General features: G+C 36.4%; 4 protein-coding genes across 4 annotated transcripts; 2 read left to right on the plus strand and 2 right to left on the minus strand.

Moving 5' to 3' along the window:
• LOC18592728 (probable LRR receptor-like serine/threonine-protein kinase At1g34110) lies at nt 1,583–6,233 on the plus strand. Its single transcript, XM_007019589.2, has 2 exons — nt 1,583–5,217; nt 5,500–6,233. Exons 1-2 carry the CDS (start codon nt 2,346–2,348, stop codon nt 5,880–5,882), a joined length of 3,255 nt encoding a protein of 1,084 aa, XP_007019651.2. The 5' UTR covers nt 1,583–2,345; the 3' UTR covers nt 5,883–6,233.
• On the minus strand, nt 12,350–13,386 carry LOC18592731. Its single transcript, XM_018126095.1, has one exon. It carries the CDS (start codon nt 13,196–13,198, stop codon nt 12,689–12,691), a length of 510 nt encoding a protein of 169 aa, XP_017981584.1. The 5' UTR covers nt 13,199–13,386; the 3' UTR covers nt 12,350–12,688.
• On the plus strand, nt 13,527–14,696 carry LOC18592733. Its single transcript, XM_007019595.2, has one exon. The coding sequence runs from the start codon at nt 14,100–14,102 to the stop codon at nt 14,502–14,504; it is 405 nt and encodes a 134-aa protein (XP_007019657.2). The 5' UTR covers nt 13,527–14,099; the 3' UTR covers nt 14,505–14,696.
• On the minus strand, nt 14,604–21,070 carry LOC18592732 (DEAD-box ATP-dependent RNA helicase 39). Its single transcript, XM_018126094.1, has 9 exons — nt 20,462–21,070; nt 19,800–19,895; nt 19,528–19,716; nt 19,227–19,367; nt 17,881–18,021; nt 16,461–16,603; nt 16,237–16,366; nt 16,058–16,106; nt 14,604–15,475 (listed from the first exon to the last, which is right to left on the minus strand). The coding sequence occupies exons 1-9, from the start codon at nt 20,984–20,986 to the stop codon at nt 15,036–15,038; spliced, it is 1,854 nt and encodes a 617-aa protein (XP_017981583.1). The 5' UTR covers nt 20,987–21,070; the 3' UTR covers nt 14,604–15,035.

The following is a 26,274-nucleotide window of genomic DNA, read 5'->3' on the forward strand; positions in this document are numbered from 1 at the left end:
ACATTATTTTTTTCTCAAAAGTTTAATCTAACGAGATGGGTAGCACTGATGCTTATAAGATTTTCTACTATTTCCCATTTGCCTAATGTGAAATTAAAACATCTTATTTTCTTTAAAGCAAATATGAGAATAATTCTCTTATTCTATAAATTCTAAGGTCTAATTAATGTAATTTTCGAGATTCAAGTTCAAATTACAAAACCTTTAAATTAGAAAAAGATATTTTTAGCACTGAAGGAATCGTGATGGATGAGGGGAGATGGGAGGCAGGAAAGGAGTGTCTTCCTTTTTATTTTATTTTTAAGTAGAAAAAGGAAGAGTAACGAATGTGGTAACAAAGAGGAGGTGAGGGTTATGAATTGGGCTTGTGATGGGTGTTCGAGCCCAATTATTAAATGTTTTGACTTCAAGGACCCAAGAACAAGTACAAAACTAGGGCTTTGGTGTCATGGATTAACAAAATTTGATTGAGCATCCAATACACAAAAAAATATTACAATAACTATAATTCCAAAAATACCCATGAAGTTTAATTTCGTAAGGGTATAACAGAGTCATTACACACCAAAATGAACCTATTTGTTTGCTTCAAAAAAAGTTTATGACATTAATGTGGGGATAATGTCTTGTGCGGCTGAAAATGGGTCAAAACCCTAATAAAAACCTTCATTGAAACCAGTGCCCTCTCTCATGTGACCCTTTTGCCCCACTCCCAAAACAAACCCACCATCCTTCCCTTACTTAATTTCACCCCACAGTAAAAAACAAATAAATAAAACCCTTCATGTTTTTTTGCCCAAATTTCCCCTCTTAGGCCTTAGCCAGATTCTCCCAATAGAGTTTTCCTCTATATGCACGCCAACCCTTTTTAATCATACTTTAATTACTTAATTAAACAGTTTTGTATAGTTTAAGTTTGAGAAAAAAGACATTGAAATGGGTTTGCTTGTTGTTAACCCTTTTGCCTTTCACATTCTCCTAGGCAGCTGCCTGCCTCTGCCTCTGCCTCACTCCTCTTGTCATCAAAGTCTTGTATTCCCAAGGCATTCTTTCTGCCCCATGCTCTCCTCCATACCCAAGGGATATATGGACCCTCCACACTCTTAATTCCCTCTCTCTCTCTCTCTTTTCCATATCACCTTCCCATTTTACCCTTTTTGAAAAAATAGTAAAATTAATGGTTGGTGTTCATTTAGCTTCAATAATAAATGAATATGAAAAGCTAACATGGTAATTTAACAAAAGTGAGTTTTGGCATTTGTACATTTTACCGAACATGCATTGCTGGCTAATATTTTTCCAGTTCAGGGTAAGGTAACCCTCGTATTGCTAAATTACATTCTGCTAACATGCATTGCTGGCTAATATATTTCCAGTTCAGGGTAAGGTAACCCTTGTATTGCTAAATTACATTATGCAAAATGCAAAAAACTATGGGCATATAGCAGCTTATGTTAACCTAGGCTAACGTTAGCATTTTAGGTTCTACCACTCTTCATCTGGTGGTGTCCAAGGTAATGACACGTGCACGGATAGGGATGAAGGAAACCAAGGATGCTTACAAATTTGGTCACCATTACGGCCATGCAGTCAACACTGGCCCCCAGTTAGAACATGGTAGCTTCATAGAATAAGTACTGTTGAATTGAAAAGTTTGGGGCAATACGGGCCAATGAAAATAGCTTGTGGCGCCCAAATCGCTGCAATAAAATAAGCTTTGGCGTTTCAATGCCAGAGGAAATGGAGTCTTCCAAAGTCTAAAACGCTAGCTGACAAACAAGGCAACACAACACACTCATCCTTCAAAACCTTCAAAGATAATTATCAGCTACAGCCACCACCACTCTCTTTTTCACTGTTAACCCATCGCTGCCACCGCCAGCACCTCCACTCAAGGTGTATGCCCTGGCAGACCTTGGCTTTAAAGCTTCTCACCAACCACCATCGCTGCCATCACCACCTGTCTTAGCTTTTCTTTGTCTTTAGTGCCACCACCTGGAGGAGGGGACCTCTCTTTTTTCTTTGTTGGTAATGTTTTCTTCACCATCAGTGCTTTGACTTGGTGTTCAATATAAGCATGCAATAGAGGGTTATGGTACTTATCTTTTTCCTTGGTGTGCACATGCATGGTTTCATCACTCAATGTGTGTTCAACAGTTTGGTGTAAACCGTAAGCAAGCCTCACGTCCACAGAAGCCTCTCTCACATGCACGTTGTCTCCTCCTAGACGTGGACTGTCACTTATCACCATCACTTCCACCAAGACAAAGACATACTCACCAACCTCTCTTCTCTCAAACCCATTATTTCTTCGTTTTCACCCCCAAGCCATTTTCATAGCTCAAATGGCAAGGCCTAACCATTTTGCAAGGACCTATTTCTTGTTCTTTCTGTTCCTTTTAAGCATAGCCATGAGTAGAACACTTTTTGTCACCTCCCTTTCACCTGATGGAGAAGCACTCCTCTCTCTTTTAGCAGCTGCTGACCCATCTGCAAAAGCATCCTCATCAATTCTCTTCTCATGGAACCCCAAAAGCCAAACGCCATGTTCCTGGCAAGGCATAACATGTTCTCCACAAGACAGAGTTATCTCCCTCTCTCTACCAAACACATTCCTTAATCTCTCGTCTCTACCGCCACAACTTTCCTCTCTTTCTTCCTTGCAACTTCTCAATCTCTCCTCCACCAATATTTCAGGAACAATCCCTCCTTCATTTGGTCAACTTACTCATCTTCGCCTTTTAGACCTCTCCTCTAACTCTCTCTCAGGTCCCATTCCTCAAGAGCTGGGCCAACTTTCTTTACTACAGTTCCTTTTCCTAAATTCAAATAAATTGATTGGTAGAATTCCTCAACAACTAGCTAACCTCACTTTACTGCAAGTCCTTTGTCTACAAGACAATCTCCTTAACGGCTCAATACCATATCAACTGGGTTCCCTGGTCTCTCTCCAACAGTTCAGAGTAGGAGGCAATCCTTATCTAACAGGAGAAATTCCTTCACAGTTAGGACTACTTACCAATCTGACCACATTTGGCGCTGCGGCCACCGGGCTTTCTGGTGTGATACCACCAACATTTGGCAACTTGATCAACCTCCAAACAATTGCTCTTTATGATACTGAGGTATTTGGCTCAATACCACCTGAACTGGGGCTGTGCTCAGAGTTGAGGAATCTGTATTTGCACATGAACAACCTCAGCGGTAATATTCCTCCTCAATTGGGTAAGCTGCAAAAGCTTACTAGCTTGCTTTTATGGGGTAATGCATTGTCAGGTTCAATCCCAGCTGAGCTTTCGAATTGTTCATCACTTGTTGTGCTTGATGCTTCTGCTAATGATCTTACCGGTGAAATACCTGGTGACATTGGAAAGCTAGTAGTTCTTGAGCAACTTCACTTGTCTGATAATTCGCTAACTGGGTTGATTCCTTGGCAGTTAAGCAACTGTACGATTCTGACTGCTCTTCAACTTGACAAGAATCAATTATCCGGTGCAATCCCATGGCAGGTAGGTAACTTGAAATACTTGCAGAGTTTCTTTTTGTGGGGCAATTCAGTTTCTGGAACAATACCATCTTCTTTCGGGAACTGCACAGAACTTTACGCGCTTGACCTTTCAAGGAACAAGCTTACTGGTTCAATACCAGAAGAAATTTTCAGTTTGAAGAAGTTGAGTAAGCTTCTGCTTCTGGGAAATTCTTTATCAGGAGGGTTGCCAAGAAGTGTCGCAAACTGTCAGTCACTGGTGAGGTTAAGGCTTGGAGAGAACCAGCTTTCAGGGCAGATACCTAAGGAGATTGGCCAGCTGCAGAACCTAGTCTTCCTTGACTTATACATGAATCATTTCTCCGGTGGCCTTCCTCTTGAGATTGCCAACATCACAGTTCTTGAGCTATTGGATGTGCACAATAACTACATTACTGGAGAAATCCCATCTCAGCTTGGGGAGCTTGTGAATTTAGAGCAGCTTGATCTCAGTCGAAACAGCTTCACTGGAGAAATTCCACCAAGTTTTGGTAATTTTAGTTACTTGAACAAGCTCATTCTCAATAACAATTTACTAACAGGGTCTATCCCGAACTCCTTTCGAAATTTGCAGAAACTTACTCTGCTTGATTTAAGCTATAACAGTCTTTCTGGTGAAATTCCACCTGAAATTGGTTATGTGACAAGCTTAACAATCAGTTTGGACTTGAGCTCCAACTTGTTTGCGGGTGAAATACCAGAATCAATGTCTCGTTTGACACAGTTACAGTCACTTGATCTCTCTCATAATATGCTCCATGGAAGAATTAAGGTTTTGAGCTCCCTCACTAGTCTTACTTATTTGAATATCTCCTTCAATAATTTCTCAGGTCCTATTCCCGTAACACCTTTCTTTAGTACTCTTTCTTCCAATTCTTATCTTCAAAACCCGAATCTATGTGAATCTATTGATGGTTCTACTTGTTCCTCACGGCTAGTTAGAAAGAGTGGATTAAGATCAACCAAAACTGTTGCTTTGATCTCTGTGATTCTGGCCTCAGTTACTATAGTTGTCCTTGCTTCATGGTTTCTAGTTGCAAGAAATCATAGGTATATGGTAGAGAAATCTGCAGGAGCATCATCCTCATCACCAGGGGCTGAAGATTTCTCTTATCCATGGACCTTCATTCCATTTCAGAAGCTCAATTTTACCATTGATAACATCTTGGACTGCCTTAAGGATGAGAATGTGATTGGAAAAGGTTGTTCAGGGGTTGTTTATAAAGCAGAAATGCCAAGTGGGGAGTTGATTGCCGTAAAAAAGCTCTGGAAAACTAAAAGAGATGAAGAACCTGCAGTGGACTCTTTTGCAGCAGAAATTCAGATTCTCGGACACATTCGGCATAGGAATATTGTCAAGCTCTTAGGTTATTGTTCCAATAAAAGTGTTAAGCTCCTTCTATACAACTACATACCCAATGGTAATCTGCAACAGCTTTTGCGAGGGAATAGAAACTTGGATTGGGAAACCAGGTACAAGATTGCTGTTGGATCAGCTCAAGGTCTAGCTTACCTTCATCATGATTGTGTACCTGCAATTCTTCACAGAGACGTAAAGTGCAATAACATACTTCTAGACTCCAAGTTTGAGGCTTATCTAGCAGATTTTGGTTTGGCAAAACTGATGAACTCTCCAAACTACCACCACGCAATGTCCAGAGTAGCTGGCTCCTATGGTTATATTGCCCCAGGCAAGCATTTATAATTACAGAACTTATTCATTGCATTTCATTTTATCATAACTTCGTATAATTAGTTCGAGAAGTGCACTCATGCCTTTATGTTCGGACATAGTTCAAGAAACCTGTTTGACTATAATATTGTATAAGGGTCTTTAATTTGTTTGAGGTCTTTGATTTCATTTGTTATTATGTCGTGTGACATTTAGCTACCAATATATGCTAGTTATTTATTCTCATTCCCTTGCAAGTGTCCTCCGTTTCAAATCTGACAAATGCCTATTATCAATGCAGAATATGGTTATACAATGAACATAACTGAGAAGAGCGATGTCTACAGTTATGGAGTGGTTCTGCTGGAGATACTAAGTGGGCGTAGCGCAGTTGAATCTCAGGTGGGTGATGGAATGCACATTGTTGAGTGGGTGAAAAAGAAAATGGGTAGCTTCGAACCAGCCGCATCGATTCTAGACACAAAGCTTCAAGGATTACCAGATCAAATGGTTCAAGAAATGCTTCAAACCCTTGGAATTGCAATGTTTTGTGTCAACTCTTCACCTGCAGAACGGCCAACCATGAAGGAAGTGGTGGCACTACTAATGGAGGTGAAGAGCCCACCTGAAGAATGGGGAAAGACTTCTCAGCCTCTAATAAAGCAGTCCTCAAATCAAAGTTAATTTTGTTCTTTTTACTCTCTTTTAAACTCCAAGAACATCATAGATTGCTTTTCTTTCCTATCACAAGATAAACAAAGGAATGGTGCTATTATGGGAAAAGAAAGGATGGAGATATTGTTGGATTTGGGTGATGGTCTTGGGGTCTGTTGTACAGTTTTTAGAAACATCAATGTTGCTGATCTGCTCTCAGTGCTTCTTCTTTTTTGTTTTCGTTCATTTTGCTAATGGATCATGTCACACTCAGCAAATCTTTCAGCCCAATCCTTGTATTCAGTTAGTTGCTGAATATCAACTGAATTCCAGAGTGAATGGTAATTCACAACCTTCCATTTGAACAATTCAACACTTCAATTTTATATCCAATCCTTTGCAAGGTTCCCCAAATTTCTGCCTGAGTTTGAGCTCACTTGTCAGTATTTGAATATAAAATCAAATTATAATAAGAATAAAGCAGAAGATTTTAATCATCCATATACAGAAATAGTACATTTTACTTCAAACAGTTCTGGCACAAAATGGGGACACTTTTACAACAAAAAATGTAGGAGTGAGGCATAACTTTGCAAATCTTCAGTTGAATCTCCAAGTAAATTAGATTCAAGTGATACTAATCTTGTGAGATAACGTAGATATATAGATTTGTTAAACAAGCAGGAAAAGGGAAAAGCTAGGAACTGGGGAGGTAGAGACAGAGGAAGTTCAATGATCGACCTTACGCACAGATGAATAGAAACCTCAAAACGTGGGACAAGTGATGTAGTTATGGATAGCCTTTAATATTAAAGTGATTTAAAAAGGGAAAAAAAAGGGGGGAAGGGCCCTGTGTCGCATGCAAGTATTGAACGTAGGCCTTCAGCTGAATAGAAATCTAGTAGAGGGTAGAAGAGAGGACTAGAAAGCAAAGCCTTCAGCAGCATGCAAGTATTGGAAGTAGGCCCTGTGATGCAGCTGAAAAGCAGACAGCCAGAAACAGGCCATGCTTCCCTCCCTCTATCCCACATGCCTAAGCAGACGAATAGATTTGTCCCTCCCCCCTCTAGTAATCTTAGTCTCCACTTTGGTCCATCACTCTTTTTAAAATTTCAGTGCTTTTTTGGTCCAAAAGGAAGAGCTCTGCTAATAAGTGACCTAATAATCAGCTCATTACAACATCCCCCCAAGCCTCCTCTCTGCTCATCCTTTCTCTTTTACATACCCTTTCTAATAAAAAAACAAAGCGGCTCAACAGTTCTAGTGCTGTCTGGACTAAGCCTGACACTGAGAATACAATATGTGAGGATGTATGATGAGTTCCATACCCTTTTTTCTTTTCCTTTGTGTTGAGGTCAATTGAGATTTGGTGACCATGTTCAATGAAAAGTCCAAAAGAGAGATGGAAGAAAGTGAGAAAATTCATCCTGGTTTTGGTCCCTACCACATGAGAAACCAAGGCCTGTTGTCAACAGCAAACCTCTCCTCCATGATCTCATCCAACCGTTGTCTTTTTCCAGTCTTCTTCAGTCAATTTCTTGTTCAAGATATGTCGGGTTTTGCAGCTTTCGGTACAAGGATCAAAACGTGCAGCTATTGCCAATTGACCAAAGGCATCATCATGTATAAACTGAATATGTGTACTCGGGACCATCCATGTTAGTAACAGTTACCTAGCAGCCTTTTCCTTTATCGACTCAAGTAATCCATGAAAGCCTTATCGATACCCCCCCGCTTTCCAAGTTTCCCCCCTCATGGGCTTTCATTCCCACTCATTTCCAGCAAACCAACATGGTTTTGGAACAGCATTTGGTATTTTATTATCACAAATAGAAGGAACCAACACTTTGTACCGGAAAAGACTTGAAACAAATCTCTTTTCCCCCACGTTCTCTCAGCAATCAAACGCTTTATTGTCTCTTTATTGTAGTATTCTGCTTGAATTAGTTGTTTCAATGTGCATGTTCAGATAAACCTACAGGATTTGTCGGCAAAACATTATTTGAACATGCAGACATACAAGTTTGCAAAAAATAAAAGCAAATTATTGGCTACTGACCGAAGCCTCAGAGATGTATGTGGTTTGGCAGAATAAAACAAATGTAAGGCATGTGCAGCTACGGAGCCTGGCCTCTTATCAATTGGAAATCAATCCTAATCACTCCTAAATGTAGACCAAGATCACTTTCATGAGCTTGTAAAGGATCCAAATCAAGCCCCAATGATGATTAATTTCTATTATCAACCAAAGACAACCAGAGATCAATGAAAGCAAATGCAACTTCACAACACAAGACTGACATCAACTTTTGTAACTGGCTCACTACCAGTTGGGAGTTATAACACGTTTCTACTTGGTTATAAGCCATGCTGATTTCCACCCAGACATTACTTTGAAAAGCTGAGTGAAGAACAGAAGAGACAAAATCAGCAGTAGGGGTACAAAAGATTGTAGACAGATGTTGTACCCCTGAATAAAACTAGTAGGAGAAACTTGTCACGGAGTAATTCAAATAAAGAATGATGAGAGACCCTTTACCACAAATTAGACTTAACAAGTCCTGCATGAAAGAAATACAAGGGGAATGGCACAAGAAGTCCACGGTAGACTTATACACTAGCTATCTGAGGTCAAGTAAGAAATCTGTATCATAAACTTCTATGGATTGACAACAAATCCTGCGTCAAAGGTACCAGGGGAAACTTAGACACAGTACAAGGCTGATGCCAAGAGCCTTGTTATCACCGTGAGGACTCCTACCTGAAGAGCCTTGTAATCACCGGTCTCCTCTCTCATCCTCTGGACCCTCCCTTTCCAGTTATCGTCTCAAATCATCTTCTGAAACAAAGACACATCCTCGAAGCCAGTATGATTCCTCAAATATCTTTTGATTCAGCAGAAAAATAGGCTCTACCAAAGTGAAATTTTTGAAAACATTTTTTATTACAAAGTGCTGTGGTTTTTTTGTTTTTTTTTGAAAGGTATGATTACATTTCAAGTGGGAGAAGGTCCCCGTTCAGCAGACAAGATTATGTGTCCACAGACTATTGGCCTAGAATAATCGCCTCTGATGTATACAAAAGATCAGCGTCTGGTAGTTGTCACCACCCTTGAGACTCAGCGATACAATTACAAAAAAAAATCTCCTCCTGTAACCCAACCCCTAAACTTACATCCGAACAGGTCGACAGACACAAGATCCCTTCGATCAAAAAGATTTTCACTCAGCACATCCTCTTGGCCGCCCTCTCGACAGTTGGGAGAAAAAGAAACAGCATACCATCCTAGGCGACCCATGAACCATCCAAAGATCATCTCCATGCCCTAATAAAAAAACCGCCTGATCTCTTTTGCTTCACTTGACCCTTCGTTGTCAAGTCCTTGCCATATGTTATTCTCATTTGTTTTGCAAAACATGACCTTGAGAGCTGGCCAATCATAAGAAAGAGTTCCACGCATCCATCCACTCACAATATTTGCTTTGAGCAACCAGAGTTGGTTCCAAGGTGACCATCCATGTTGGAACAACTGGAACCGTAAACAAGAGAAGAAAACCAGCAGCCTCACAAAGACAGAAAAACACGACAGACTTCCAAGGCTCAAAACGCCAAAAGATGGAGACACAATAGAAACCTAGTAGAAAGATTTCCCAGTGCTCAGAACCACAATCGGCAGAAACCAAAAGAGAGATGAAAGCAAAGAATCAGATAGCCTCCACAATAAAAGGACGCCAGCTGCTCTATGATTTCTAAGCTCAACCCCATCATCAATCACGCCCTCTTTCAACTTCGCAGCAAACCTCAAACCTCCTCCAAGAGGACCCAAACCTCGTACTTTCCCCACATCAGATGCCTAAAGTCTGACCCCCCTCCCCTATTCTCAATCTCTCTCCCCTACAAAGTGGTTAGACGCCTATCAGGGAATGATCAAAGTTTCTCGAGTGAATTGAACCATTTATTGAAGAAATCATTGTGGTATGTTTATGTGACAACACCGCAAGCTCAAAATCCTGGAATAGCAAAATCTACAACAAAAATCAGATTGCTGTGTGGACATTATACATCCATAATCTCCTCCTGCCACCCAAGTTTAACCATTGTTAAACCAATTGCTCAAAAAGCATTACAATGTTAATTATAGATCATTTTTTCACAAAATTCCAATCTGATAATGGAATCATTGAGGTGAGGGAGCAACATGACAGTTTAAATTTTAAAGTCCCTGATAAACCTTTCCACATGTCAACTCTCAATGCATGCTCCGACGCATCAGAAACCTTTTCAAACACAAGTTCAAACTAATTATCAAGAGAAAAAACTTATACAGTAATAATGCAGCAGCTATTACATCCTTCAAGGGATCTAATGGATAATCTTCCCGAGAGAACATCCACAAATTACAAATGCCAGCCTGAATGAGGCTATATTAGGGCAACTAAACATGCATTGGCTCCCGTGCAAGGAAGAACCTAAATCCAAAACATACAATCATACCCACTGCAAGCTATGGAGTTATCTGGTTTGACTTCCACTAATTAAGGCTTGTAGTTTGCAAGAAGCTAAAGTTCCTTAGCAAACTAATAATTCAGAGTGATTATATTGATAAATGGCTGAGTATTCAAACTAAGTTTCTGATAAATCATAAATCAAAGCTTCACTCATGTTAAGGTAATTTGCTTATAACAGAACATTTGTTTACAGACAACAGCCATTCATTTCTCAAACCATGAAAATGTATCAATTTGCTAGTTCCTGAGAAAAAATGGAATGCGCAGGGTATGTTACTGAGACTTGGGTGAGTATCAGATATGCATCCAAGACAAGTTCATTTGGTTTCTTCTAAGGGATGTGTGTCAGATACAGGTATCCATCTGACATGAGTGTATTCAATTTCTTCTAAGGTTTTCTTCATATTTGGCAGGTCTCTATACCCATGTCCATCGAATATGTCAGACATGGGTAATTCAAAGGAAAATGAAGGTTAGAGCAACATAATGTAGAGGTACTAAAGGCAAGCAAGAAAATCAATAATTGAGTGAAGAGGAAATTTTCTCTGCAGGCATTCAACATCGACGACAAATTCTTTTACAAGTTAAATATTATACTTAAGTGTGATTACACTGACTGTTCAGAAACTGAGGCAAGAAAATCCAAAGGTCTTTTTTCTGACGCACCTTAAATGAAGAGATGGCTACTTGACTAGCATAAACCTGGTATTATGAAGCTCTCCCAGGTGGTTCATAGGAATATAAATATGAAACGCTTAGCAAGGGTTCAAAGAAGTATGTGTCCCTTGCAAATAAAATCAGAACTCAAGCTACGACATACTGGTAAGAAAGAAGTCAAGCTTTTCAATGTTGAACATACTTGTATAACATAGTTTCGAGTTTTTAACTAGCATTAAAAGTATAGTTCATTTTCTTTTAAAAGTACTTATTGTTCATAACTTCAGAACAGTCATAACCTCAGAACCAACTTATACAACTGTTATTGGCAATATAGTTTTCTTTCTTCACATACCTTTTTCTGCTTTCTCTTTCTGACAAAAGAAAAAAATTCAAAAGTTCTTCCTCCTTGAGTTCATTCTTCAAATACCCTTAAGCAAGTTATACATCGAAAAGGAAATCCTTAGAAAATGACTAATCTCTCAACATAACATCAAACGATGTTTGGTTTCATCATTCTAATATTACTTTGAAAACATCATATTATCCAGTTGTGCATCTGATGCTCTGAACTAGTCAAGCCAAGGTATCTACTGGTATTGCAGGTAAAGATAGCTAGAACATGGCAGCATTAAAATCTCCAAAACAGGCTGTCATATGATTTAATAGATAGTAAGAGGTTAAAATCCTAAAAGACTTCCTAAGATGTGATTGGCAGCTTTCACTAGTGTACCAAATATGGCTGTTTTAAGTAAATCAGAGTTTATGATCATCAGTTCTTCATCCTCCTGGCTGAACAACTAGCTCTGGAATTCCCCTTGCCTATTTAGCTGGAAAACAATTCTCTATGAACAATTCAAACGTATTGCAACATTTCATGAATGCAAGTAATGCCAGATAGTGGTTTGAAGATTTGTTGTGATTAAGTGCCAGAAAAATGATTAGATGGAGAGATGCGTCAAGTTGGACCAGGGACAATATTTATCCTTCAAACAATGGACAGTAAAACCAAAAGTGGATAAAGTAATGAAACCAATCCGTGTTTCAGTCAACTGTGAAGGTAGCAAATTGCCCATCTGTACCAGCTTTATCAGCATGGCATCGTGTTTTGGATTGTTCTCCAGATAACACACAGTATTCTAACCAAACTGCCCATGGATTTTACCTCATTGTTTAACAATCCAATTTGTCTGTGCTTATATATTGTCAATTAACATGATTTTACTTTTAACTATTTCTCAATTTCGTGATTGTATTCCCCTGCAAATCCAACTAATACTTCTTAGAATTACCAAAATGGAAAACCTGCCTATTTTGAGCAATTCTGCCAGAAGCCAATAACAAGTGTAGGAAAACTAAGAACTGATCCAAAAAATATAAAATCCAGATAAACAATAAGGATGCTGTTATCATCTAATCATAGATGATACAAGTTTACAACAATTCTAAATTGTTCCCTCTAAATAGTAGACATTTGCCTTTATCATCACCATCAAAATCATAATCGCAGAACGTAAAACGTACTAACCCGTTATTCAAAATGGTATCGTTTCAATCCAATCAAACGTCACCACTAAAATCACTAAACCCTCATCTCTATCAGGTCCGATAAATGAAGCAAAGCAAAGCCAAAAAATTTGATTTTGGGAAAACCCATTTGAACCAACCTCATCAATCATCCAACTGTTGAAGCTCAGCCTTCAACTGCTCAATCTTAAGCCCCATCGAACGTTGCAAAGCGGACTTTTCGGATTCCTGTAGCTTCCCCAAAAGCCCTTCAAACATGTTCAAAACCTCTTGAACAGCAGCACGAGCACACTCTGCTTCTTCATTGAAGTAAACAGTCTCTTTCGATTCCATTGCCATCTCTATCTCCTCTCTTGCCTCTGCAAACTTGAGGTTGATCGAGTCAACTTCCTTGTTTACGTCCAACCCAGATGCTGACTCATTACTGTACTTTCTCAGGTTCTGGTGAGTTGGGTGTTGAGTCTGTGAGGTTTGGAAGATTGGGTATTGAAAAAGGTTGGGTTTTGAGTGGAAAAAAATGGGTTTTGGAAATGGGACTGAGTAGGGAACCAGCTTTGTTGGAACCGGTGAAAGCGAGTTGATGGTTAATGGAGATGATTGAAAAGCGTGTCTCAAAAGGAATTTGTAATGGGAAATTTTTGAACGAGAAGGCATTTTCGGATTTTTCTTTTTTCACTTCAATTCAACACACAGAGGCGAAGAAGAACAAAGTTGAGGAAAGAAGAAGGTGTCGAATATAATAAAAATAATTGAAAAAAAAAATCTAACCTTTTGAGAATTGATGTAATTGTTGAGAGTCTCGCTCAACTTTGTATACACAAAATGGCAAGGAAAAAAAAAAGTGTATTATAAATAAAATAAGGGTATTTATAAGCTTATAACTCCTAGATAGAATTTGAATATAAGATAAAAATAAAATTAAATCTTATATACAATAAATCAGTAAATTTAAGAATTCAAATCATATTAACATTTCCAAGGAGGTGCAGACATTTTTACCCTTGTACGTGGGTTGAACTTTCTGTCTACTGTTCTATATCTGACTTGTCTAATTTACTGATTTCCATGAACCATTAACTTGATAAACTTGATCTGATAGGAATTCTTGGACCGTGACAATGGAGAAGAAAGACTTGGACAGAAACTCTAAAATTGAATATAAAATTCCAATAATAATTGGATCCGGCCCTAAATATACTATATAAAAACAAAGTGCATTTGCTTATATTATGCTACTTTATACAAATATTTAAAGAGAAATCTTTGTGGTTATGAGCAACCTTGCTTGGTTCTTGTAGTCCTCCAATTGGGATAGGTTCAACTGTTCTGGGAGGAAGCCGGCCACCATTAACCAAACCATCAACTACGGGTTTAGGTTAAAGCATCAAGGATAGCATGCATGTTACCAGTGAAGGTCGATGTTCACCTAAACCACACATGACCAGTCATATTCCAACAAATCCTTCTACTTTCAACGACCCGAATTCTAGCAAAACAGAAGGCTATATAAATCTTCCTCACCATTTCCTGAAAACTCACTCTCAGGTTTCTTCTCATGGCTCGCCAACTTCTCTTCACAGCAGCACCACCCCTGAGCGCATCTCAAGCAGGCCTGGCTGCAGTTACTCTTCTTCTATGCGCTTTCGCATTCATCAAGTGTGCTTCTCACTCGCGCAAATTGCGTCGTCAATGGAGAGCTTGCTATGAATTTTTTGACGAAGATCCTGTCATAGAAATAAACCATGAAGTAATGACCACCGGAGTCCATGGCTATCAACCTGATCAACCTGAAGATGTTGACAGGAGTATGTTCAGCGGTGGACAACCTGTTTGGCAGAAAAACATACTCATGGGAGAGAAATGCCAGCTTCCGGATTTCTCTGGGGTCATCATATATGATTCTGAAGGCAGCATTGTAACCCCTTCCAAACCTCCTCTCCCTCTACTCACCTGGAAGTAAAGACAAGTTGAGGCATATGAAGAGTGTCGACTAGAACTTTAAAGTGCTGCTCTTATTTCCAAGCTAGCCTTACAAAAGAGTTCTCTTTAGATGAATCTATATCAGGATAATGACAATAAAGTAGAATCATCAGAATATCCTGTAAAACAAAGCTTTCTGGAATATTTAAACCCGTGCACACTGAATTCTGTACATTGCAATTGATGTTCTCCTACTTTAAATATTATAAACTATGGCACACGGTCACAGTGGAGGAAATTAATGCCTATACAGAAAAGAATGATTACATCTCCGTCTCCATGTATGAATTTTCTGCACAGCATGCTAGTATAACTCCCACTTGCCACTAGGCTATATGGCATCCTCAGCTAACTCTTGAAGGGTGTATACTGAAAAGACGACCTAGATGTATTAGTTCTAAGTGGTAAGCAAGATCAGAAAGATCTACAAATAATGGAAATCTTTTTTTTTTTCATTAATGAAGTTTACATGGAAAAAGCCATTTGCACGATCCCGAAATTTTTATCACAATCAACTACGCCTAAATGAATCTGTCTTGCTAGAGGAAGCTCGCCCCCTAAACCCAACAACACTCAGTTTCTTGGCCGTAGAATTCACTCCACTGGACCTGTTTTTCTTTCCCACTGAAGATGCTTTTGCAGACTTCATATTTTTTGACACCTTAATTATTTTCTTTGAAGGTCTTGCTGGAGTAGGTGATTTTACTGATTTCGCAATTGAGGGTTTTTTCCCTGATATGTGAGCAGACACAGCTTTAGTCTTGTTTTTCCGACTTGACACTTTAATCGGTTTAGCATTCTTCCCCTTCTGCTCAGTTATCTGAGCCCTTGCAATGTCCCTTCGGACATTAACAGCAGTAAGAGATTCCAAACTCTCATTCTTTCTTATTGCCTCCTCGATCCTTTCAGCCAACAATACGTTCTTCTTAGCCACCAAACTTGTTACTTTCCCTGAAAAGAGAAGATTAGTTTTGCGATTAAATTTTCTATACGGCTTCAAAAATCAAAATTACCACAAACCTTAAGAATTTCTAAACCTGATAAAAATCCCCTTTGCATGTAAGTAGGGACAAAGAAGATATGACATTAGAAGCAAAATGTAGTAGTAAGATTCATGCTGTAAACTGATTAGTTTGTCCACTTAAAGATGCAATAACAGAAGCAATTTACAAATTGATATTTTCTTTTTTGTGAGGGAAAAAGGGGGTCAAGGAACAAATTGATCCTCAAGGGGAAGGTAAAAAACTATCTATTGATAACAATACCATTGTTGGTTGGGAATATGATGTATAACTAAACATATCTTTTGGCAAATCTCCATACAGTATATTTTACCTTTTGGTTGAAAGAAGAAATATCAAGATTGGTGAAGTTTATAAAGCATATCATTAGGAATTTGAATATGCAGCATCTCAAACTAACACCCATGGTGCATTCTTTACAAAAGTTAAAATGAAAATAACACTTTCTTTATTTAAGTGAATAGAAAATAAAACAAGTGATGCATAGACTTGAAATGACATAGTCACTGACCTTTTGCACCCATACGTGCAGTTCTCCCAGTACGATGAAGGTAGTCAATCTAAAAGGCCAAGGAAAAGTAAAACCAAAGAGAATTAGAAAGATAGGAGGAATAGGAGCAAAGGAGTTCAGGTTAGAAAAAAGAGCAAGCTAGGACTTTTAACAATTTGACCAAAGATATGATTGCTTACAGAGTTTAAGGGGAAATCAAACATGATAACATGATCAACATCCAAGTCCAGTCCCCTAGCAGCCAAGTCCGTGCAAACCAATGTGGGACAGTCTCCATCATCACTCTTGAACTTATTCAGGTTTTCAACCCTGTTTTTACATGGGAAACAGTTGGACGATATACTTTGGACAAACATACATGTGTAGGTGCTAGATCTACCATGTACATCTTGTAATATCTCACCTTTGTTCTGCAGGCACTTCACCATGGTAATTGACAGTAGAGATCTGATTTTCTCCAAGAAAATGATCCACAGCACGGCTAGAGTTTAATGTGTTACAGAACACCATCACCCTGTTTCCCTTAGCTAAACTTGGCTCAAGAACCTATAATGGATAAGCAACTAAACCTATATAAGTTACCGTACTTAGTCAGAATGCTCATATCACAGAACTAGAACAGTTTAATTGTTAAACTTAAAATCAATTTGACATCTCAAATTTTCCTTATAAAATTAATGTTGTTGAAGAAAATACTTCACTAAGTTTTTAAAATTGGTTAAACAAACTATTGTTCAGAGAACATGCATCTCACTTGTTAACATCATTTCCCACGATCCTGGCCAAGGAAAAAGAAAAGATTGAAGCCTTCATAGATTTTGACAACCAGAGAGTATAAGTTGGACAAAGATATACAATACAAACAAAAGGTTGGGTTACGAAGCAACTTCAAGGTGACAGATTTGCAAAACCCTAGAGTATTATTGTTAGCATTCTGGCAATCTGAGAGAACAAATCCTCTTCAGTGGCATTTTCTTATTCTACCCAGTGCATGCGAAAACTATCTACACCACATTCATATTAGGGAAAATTACACTTTACCCTCTATGATGAAGATCTTTTTTTAAAGCATTGCCATCCAATTTAAAACCTGTAGGCAATAGGTCCAGAGGTCCAAGCCGAATGTGAGGCCACTAAAAACTATAAACCTAATTAATGTAGGATAACACTTCTTAACAAAGCTCATATGTAGGCCAACAGCTGAGAAAAACATGCCTACCATGTGATCAACAAAACCAGAGCAACAAAGAATTGAGCTCTGCTATCATATGAAAGTGTGGTGTCCAACTTAAAACCAATTGAGAATAGTTGGAGAGGCCCAACTGAATCTAAGGCCAGTACAAACTACAAATATAACTGACATGGGATATAATGCCACTTAACACTCATATTCAAGGATTTTAATATAGTTCTTAACCTAGAGGAATCCTCCTTGATGTCAAAACTACATTAACTAGGTTAACTTTAAAACAGCTTTGTTGAAACAAAATTGGAGAAATTGTAAAAAGAATTATAATCAAAACTCAAAAGTATTGACATGGAACTACTCCATATTTTTGTGGGATCACCATTTAAATAAGAAAAGTTGGAAGTTCTACCAGATGAACCGTGTTATCAAGGAGATGCCTTTTTTTGCAACAATTTCATATGTGTATTAACTACATTTTTGAAAAGTACCATAATATTGTCCTCTTATTTTGAATGACACTATAATATGCTCTTCTTGAGATTTTCTGCCTGAAATTCTACAACATTGAATGACATAACTATTCTTTTATTGCTCACAATCTAAAAGTGAATGAGAAAGAACCACAGAAGTAGACCTGCAATAATGCTTCCAGCTTGTTTTCAGAACCTGAAAGTTTGATGAAATCATGTCGAGCAGATGCTATTTTCTTGTGCAGTGTTGATGTTCGTAGATGTTCTATTCCTTGAAATTCCTCATCGATCAGCTTCTGCACTGCCTGGAAAATCTTGCAAATATTAATATCTCAAATTCTCGATAAACCAAAGCAAACCACTAAAAAGCAAGTTACTATGGACCTAAATACATAACTAACTACAGAGTTAAAATTATCTCTCAAGTGTTCATTAGAAAGTGGTAAGATTCAATGTTGATGGTTCGTCGACAGGAAAACCTGGTGATGCTGGAATAGGGAGGGTACTGTAAGACAAGGTAGGCTCTGTTAAGGTAATGTTTTCTAACTCAGTTGGTCTTATGGACTCAAATCTGGCTGAGTTGCTTGCTATTAGAGAAGCCTTTATCATTTATGCAACTTCAAAATGAGCCAATTCTCATTGCTTAATTATTGAGAGTGATTCCCTTAATGCGTTCAATTGCCTTTTAAATCCTACCTCAACTCCATAGAAATTGACAAAATTTATTCTACATATTGAAGTGCTAAAGCTGCTGCTAGGCATATGGCAATCCAGCACGTTCCTCACACTATTAATGAGTTAGCAGATGGTCTTGCTAAATCTGGTGTCCTATGATTGCAAAATTATTTCTTTTCGATTTTTCGAAGCGGTAGTGTTTTTGTTTCCACCGAGGTCTGACAGTGAATCTTTATCTGATGCCTTGGTTTGCTCTGTTTTTACTTGTATTTTTGCTTATATGCTCTTTGATGAAATAAAACTCTTGCTCGCTATTCATAAAAAAAAGGGAAGGGGGGAGATAATAAGTAAACCCTTAAAATTTTGTTGACATTTTATTATTTTCTGTAACAGCCTGCAGAAAGATAAACCTTTGCATCTCCCCCTTTAAACCCACCTAATATATAATCAAGTCAAAAGCTCCAAATACAAATCTCTGGAAATGTTCTAACTAATATGTTAGCTTCTACATATAACACTGGCATTAAATTCTCAAAAGGTAGCACAATGTCAAGAACCAATATCACAGATGAACCTCTAAAATCCAATGCCCTGAACAGAGCCAGAAGCATAAAAAGCACACCTATAATAATTACCCAAGTAATAAAATTGAATTTTTCCTTGTTCAGCATCCCAATATCACTCAATCTCTAGATCCCACAAACCGTAAATGGACTTACTCTCAAAAAAATAAAGGTATATGATAACATTTTGTGAGCAAGACAAAAAATTTAATTTCAACAAGAAAGCATAGCATATTGAATGTCCAGCACAAGAGTAAGATGAGCCAGCAAACCTTTGTCATAGTAGCGGTAACTAAAATAGTTTGAAATCCTTGGCCATTGGGTTTTAATGCATGATTTTTTAATGGACCAACAAATTTGCGAATGTCAGGACCAAAGCCACGGTCAAACATGGTGTCTGCCTCATCTAAAACCTACAAAAAGATTAGCAACATCAATAAGTACATAGATCAATTAAAAGTTCTTCACAAATTTACGGACACCAAGGAGATATTGTGCTAACTTGGGGTAGAAAGATACTGGACACTGCTGTATAGAATAAGTAAATTCCAATGTATATGTTAGGACATGTACCAAGTATTTGATGTCACCATAAACCATGTTGCCATCCTCGATATGCTGAAGAACCCGGCCAGGGGTCCCAACTACCATGTCAATTGGTTTATTCAAAGAATCCTCTTGTGGTCTCAACCTGCCTCCTCCACTGACCATGGTAGACCTAAATCTTGCATGATGGCTAATAGACTTTGCCACACGAAAAACCTAAAGGGCCCACAAATTAATAACTATAAAGGCAAAATCTATAACAATTCTGAAGTCCAAATAGCAGAAAAAGTAATGAAAACCTGCTCAGATAGCTCCCTTGTGGGGCATAGAACAACTGCCCGAGGACGCCGGGGCTTTGTTAGCATACCTAACAATGCCTCATCCAGCCTCAGCAACTGTAAGACCATCATATAAAGCCAAATTGCCTTTAAATTTTTAGAATTTCCAGTACCAACATAATCCACATGAAATTCGTCTTAATGCTACAGAGCATGCAAGAAACTATAAGCAAAATCCATCTTTACTGGTCATATGTTAAAATTTTCCAACCTACCACAAACTAAGATGGAATTGAACTGATAGAAGTAAGACATATATCTTCAATATCCAAAATCACAATTCCAGTGCTGTGGTTGCAAATGAAAACTAAGTGCCCCAAACTTAAGAAAGATGTGAAAAACACACCAAAATTTCAATTGATCCATAAGGCATAATACGATAAAAATCCAATACTTAATCCAATCAAGCGAACATCAAAACACCTCAAAATTCAATTGCATCACAATGGAAAAATATAAGAAAAATGTAACCTTAAATCACCAAAACACAATAATTAACTAAAAATAGAATGAAATGAGAAAAGGCAAACATACAAGGAACCACAAAAGCACCTCTAAAAAGAATCCAAAATTTGTTCCACAAACCAGTAAGTGATCAAAAAACAATGAGGACAAAAGCGGACCTGAACAAGTGGCAACATGTAAGCAAGAGTCTTGCCAGAGCCAGTATGAGAACCCAAGACCACACTTCTCCCTTGCAAAACAGAAGGAACCCCAATACACTGAATCTCAGTAGGAACTTCAATCCCCATCTCTCTAACAGCACCCATCACTTCTTCACTCAAACCCAACTCCTCAAAACTCTCAACCATCCCTTTTTTCCTCTTCTTCCCCTTATCAGAAGCATCACCCTCTTTATCAAAGGCAGCCACTTTTTCTTGAGGTTTAGAGGGTGATGGGGTTCTAGTAGAGTCTTTGAGGTGTCTCGTTCTAAGCCTTTCAAGTAGCATGGAATGTCTCAATTGGTCAGGTTCAATGGTGGTGGGGGTCGGGGCTGTGGCAGTGCATAAAGGCTTAAACCCTGGTAAAACCCTAGAGGGTTTAGGCAGTTTGAGAAATGGGTAATGACAGAAGTGTTTGGTTGAAGACAGGAGAGAGATAGACAGGAGAGTTCTTGATGTTCCTCCCATCATAGCTTTCTGCATCATGTTCTCTGGGCAGTTGGTTTTTTGTGGTTTTATCAGGGCTTTGGTATTGTCTGAGAAACAGTTTGATGATGCTGATGATGATGATGCGATGATGTCCGTATATCCCTTTAGGTTAGGGTAAAGAATGGATCAGGCTTTAGCCCATCCAGGAACACTAGTTGGTTCCGAAATGGGTTTGTACCATTAAGTTACTCCTATCTAATCCAATTATATAAGGTTCGGTTTAGCGGTGAATTTAGAATTTTGCAGGAAAGATGATTAAAATTAATTATAAAAATAATCATATTATATATATATATTAATTAAAAATTGAGGGATGATGGTTGCTACCATCTTCCACCTTTTGGCTTTGTAGTGGGTTTAGGTACCTTATATTTAAATTTGGGATGAGTTCATGTAGTAATTTTATTACCCATTTTGGATTCAGGTAAGATACAAATATCACCTGTTGGATGCATCCGAGTATTTAGTTCATTAGTTGGTGCATAAATTTTTTATTTAAAGAGCAGAGTTCAAATCCTCTCTCCCTTAATTATAAAAAAAAAGTATCACATGTTGAATGCTCGATACCTAAATCCTTATATTCGGATTTGGGAAGAGTTCAGATAGTAATTTTACTATCCGTCTTGAGTTCAAGTAGGATAGGTAGGATACAGTATCACTCTTTGGATATCCAATATTCGATACTTGAACCCATTTATACATATAATAATAATAAAATTAAAAATTGAAAGGTGACGGTTGCTACCACCATCCATCCTTTGGCTCTGTTAATGAATTTAAGTACCCGATATTTGGATTTGAGAAGGGTTCAAATAGTAAATTTACTATCTATATTGAGTTCAGGTAGGATTTGGGTATCACTCTTTAGATACCCAATACTCGATACTTAAACCCGTTTATAAATAAATATGTATAAAATATATTGTATACTTTTGAAAGGAAAACCTTGACTAAACTCTTGGACAACCAATAGTCTTGCCAATTTTGCCAAATCTATTTTTTTAATATTTTATGAAAAGAAATTATATTTATTTTTCTCACTTAATTAAAGAATATATATATATATATATATATATAGAGAGAGAGAGAGAGAGAGAGTTTTGTTTTTGTCTCTAACCTTAAATAGGTATTTAATGGGTTTGAGTATTTAATGAGTAGTTTTAGAATATTAGAGTATGAGTTCAGGTAATATTTTTAAATTTTATTAAAATAATTATAGAGTTCGGGTACCTCATAATTTAATAGGCTTCAAGTTCAGGTACTTAAAAAATAACAAGTACCTACCCATTGACATTCCTAATCAAAGCTAACCATGAGTTGCACTATTCTCTAATCCAATATATTATTATAAATATATATAAAGTTAAAGTTTTTGATAAAATAGAATTTTTTTTTCTAAGGTTATACTTTAGGTGAATATCATGTGTCATCTAATTAATTAATAAATTAAATTGAATTAAATTTTAATTTCTATTAAATATTTTAAATAATTAAATAATTATATTTACGCTTTTACTATTTTTTTTATTTTATTCATTCATCTTTAATTTTTTTGATAATAGTGTATAATCACTATCAAACAAGTATCAATGACTTGCACCCGAATACCTTTTCCATATTTTTTTAATGCTTTTTCCTTTTTTTTTATCTTTATGTTCAACCTTTATGCTAAATATCCTTTATTTTCTTATTATGTATATATATTGCTCAATAATATATTTTTTAAAAAATAATATTTAATTTCTAGATTTTAAACTTTCAAAATAAAAAAAAGATTGTGAAATTATAGGATATGATTAATTAACAATATTTGGATCATAATTTTTTTTAGATAAATATTTGGATTTTAAAATTATGAGGGCTTTGGTTAGTTTCAATTTGCACTTTATTTTCTCATCTATTTTTGTTTCTCGTGATTACAACAAGTAATTTCAAATTGTTCTTTAAATTTTTACTTTATTATTGTATCATGCTTAATTAACCATATGAGTACCAATAATTACTTTATTAATTTTTTAATAACTAATAATTACTTATAAAATTTTTAAAAATTAAAATAGGTATCCCATGCACAACTCAAGTTTCAAATAAGTATAAATTAAAATAGCATGAATGGTTTGTTGTCACATGCCGAAACTTATGCTTAATTCATGCAACCAAACTCTGAAAATAGAACTTAAATAAATCTTAAAACTAACAAAAGCGAAAGCTAAAGAAAGAAAGAAGAGAGAAAGTTATTTAGAAAAATAGAATACTTTGTTATTTCTCTTATGTGTGCTACAAATAAGGAGAAGGGACTAATTTATAGATTGATGGCCCCTTTTGTTAGATAAGATTAAGTTACAAGATAGGGATAAGATATGATAAGACAAAGAGATAATGATAAGGGATTAAATTTGAAGAGATAATATTCAAATTAAATTCAAATCCTAATCTAATTTAGTAAATGTACATTTAAACTTAAATATACATTAGCAAATCCAAGAGTTCAAGTCAAATTAAACACTCTTAGGGGTGTATGGACATTTCTACCCCTATGACGTGGGTTGGGCCTTTTGATTGGTTTATTGGCTTGTTTGGCTTGCTGGTTTGCTTGGGCCATTTGGCCTACCTATTGGGTCTGGGCTGGTCTAAACTCTTGAGTTGTGACATTTTGCACGTGCTTATGCATGCATGTGCAGAGGTGTGCCTCTACATAAATGCGTACATGTGTGCCTCTACATACACATATGCATGAAAGAGTCTAACTTCAAAACTTGTAAAAGTAATAAGTATAATTTTTTATAAAATCTTTGAACTATCCAAAAAAGTTTAAATAAACTTTTGTTCTTCTATTGCCTTCAATCAAGTTCTTATTTTTTTATTTTAAATCAAATAAACTTTTGTGACTAATGATTATCTAATTGTCACTAGTCAAAATATCACTTATAATTTTATATCCATATAGCGCTAACATGGTGTTGACATGGAAGGTAAATATGTCATGTGATCATGTCATCATCTCGCATACGTAAGGGTGAGCAAAATTTAGTCAAAATCGAAATAATCGAATTAATTGACAAATTCGATTAATTCTTCGGTTAAATTTAGTTGATTCAGGTAAGTTAGTTAAGTCAGTTCGATTCAGTTAAAATTTTTTGAAGTAGAAATTAGTATATTTTAAATATTTTTATTGCATATATGCACTCACATAGGTTTTCTATACATATATATGAATGAAAGGCTAAATTCAATCATCAAGATGACTTTTTTTACATGTATTCACACTCACATTATTTCTATACTTATGGATGAATAAATGACTTAGATTTAATCATCAAACATCAAAGAATAAAAATTAAAATACACTTTATTTAGACTTTAATATTATTGATATAAATATAATCATACAAAAAGTTATTTAAAATTAAACATAATGATAAATATAATGAAAACTATACCATAAATTTAAGTTATTAATATACTAATTTATTAATGTAAATTATTATATTAACTTATTTTTGTATCTTACTTATATTGATTCCTACATATAGAGCATTCTACATCCAACACCTGTTCATGATATTTTATCATATTTAGAGGGCGTTTGGGACTTTTCATTTCTTGTTCTTTTTTTTTTCATTTCATTTTACGAAACATGGTTGCCTTTCCATTATCATCACTGCCCCAAAATGTTTGAGACCTAGCTCCTCTTCTACTCCCACACTAAATTTTTAAAGCTTTCCACTTCCTTCTAATGTTGCTTGTTGGAATTGATGTGTCAACAATCACATTAAAATGGGCAATGTTTGAGACACTTCAATTGAACCTAGCAGCTTCTTTTCTACTTCCACACCAAATTTTAAAAGGTTTCAAAAATTTGGCTCATTTAGGAGATGGTTGCTAAGATCTCCTCTATTTTTGTGTTTGTTTTTTATTTTTAATTCTTGCACTTTTTTCCTACCTACCCCTTCCCTTTTTGTATTCCTTCTTTTGTTTTCTATTTTGAGCCTTTGTCTAAATTCTCTACATTTGAAAATTGTTTTTCTAGTTTAAAGGTATTGGTTTAGAATCACAAGTGGAGGATTTAAGGCATAAAGATCATTTCAATGCTATTAGGCATTTGAATATGATTTTATATGCCAACACTTTGCTGTTGTGGATTTTTTTTCTAATTCTAATGTTCGCTGCCTCAATGATTATGGTAGTAAGTTTGCATATGCTTGACAAAAAGGTAACCCCATTATATAAGTTCGAACCAGTAATTCTATCTTCAATTGATTTTAGCAGAACTTTCAACAATTCAAAACAGCAGCATTTTGTACTTATGTCTAGGATCTTTTCGTGGCTAGCTTGAATAAAATCATGTGCAACTGTTGTATTAATCCACATACCTTAAAGATCCAAGTTTTGACCATCTTCCCATGCATCATTATAGATGAAATCCAAGTTTAGCCTTATTATATCCTTTACATTGAGTGTTTAGTCTAAATACCTAAACTAAAAATTCTCTGATTTTTTGCATTACAAGTTCAATGTTCAACACAAGAGATGTTGTCACGACCCGAAACCTCCCTCGGACCCATGACAACTGCCTCGACGTCCCGATTGACACTCATTATCCAGAATACCAATCAAAACCCCGCAAGGCTTACATATCAGTTTTTTGCATTTTCTGTGAGAAATCGTTTTTAAACATTCCATTTTAAACATTTTCAGTAGTTTCCGGCTCAAGTAAATCAAAAGACAAAAATATTTTAAAAAGGATTTATAGATAAATATTACTATTCAAAATATTGATTAAAATATAAGATTTTCATATAAAATAATATTTATAAAAACACGTGTTAAGAAATTTTTTGTAATGTGTAAGTAAAATAAAATCATACATACAATAATTTACAAATTTATAATGTACAATAATAATTACAATGACAAGTGGCCCAAAATACACCAAGTATTGGTGATAGTAACATACTGTCTGTTGGATAGAGGGGTCAACTGGAATACTCGACAAAATAAGGTACTACAAGCTACCACAGGCCTAAAATGTTTGGAAAGGAGGTGGGTGAGATTTTGCAATCCCAATGAGTAAACAGACATTATCATAAATATCTAAAGGCAAGTAACATGGAGGCAAGTTTAAACAACAATTTATATACCATTTCATAAGGTTTTTAATTTATACCATAAACCATAAAATATTTATAATTTACCGAAATAGTTGTTAAGGCTTATGTCTTTTATTAAAAACAAGGCTCAAGCCAAAACTAATCGTCGGGGATACCTTGGCCGAGGCATTTAAC

This window comes from Theobroma cacao, chromosome 8 (genome assembly GCF_000208745.1).
Source record: "Theobroma cacao cultivar B97-61/B2 chromosome 8, Criollo_cocoa_genome_V2, whole genome shotgun sequence".
Classification (NCBI taxonomy): domain Eukaryota; kingdom Viridiplantae; phylum Streptophyta; class Magnoliopsida; order Malvales; family Malvaceae; genus Theobroma; species Theobroma cacao.

What these genes read in the sequence shown, in the direction of transcription:
- LOC18592731 (XM_018126095.1), bottom strand. Translation starts at nt 13,198, where the DNA reads ATGCCTTCTCGTTCAAAAATTTCCCATTACAAATTCCTTTTGAGACAC.
- LOC18592728 (XM_007019589.2), top strand. Translation starts at nt 2,346, where the DNA reads ATGGCAAGGCCTAACCATTTTGCAAGGACCTATTTCTTGTTCTTTCTG. An exon ending in CTATGGTTATATTGCCCCAG is followed by an intron (nt 5,218 to 5,499) that starts GCAAGCATTTAT and finishes TTATCAATGCAG; the next exon opens with AATATGGTTATACAATGAAC.
- LOC18592733 (XM_007019595.2), top strand. Translation starts at nt 14,100, where the DNA reads ATGGCTCGCCAACTTCTCTTCACAGCAGCACCACCCCTGAGCGCATCT.
- LOC18592732 (XM_018126094.1), bottom strand. Translation starts at nt 20,986, where the DNA reads ATGATGCAGAAAGCTATGATGGGAGGAACATCAAGAACTCTCCTGTCT. An exon ending in ACATGTTGCCACTTGTTCAG is followed by an intron (nt 19,896 to 20,461) that starts GTCCGCTTTTGT and finishes ATGGTCTTACAG; the next exon opens with TTGCTGAGGCTGGATGAGGC. An exon ending in AGCTGGAAGCATTATTGCAG is followed by an intron (nt 16,604 to 17,880) that starts GTCTACTTCTGT and finishes TATCCATTATAG; the next exon opens with GTTCTTGAGCCAAGTTTAGC.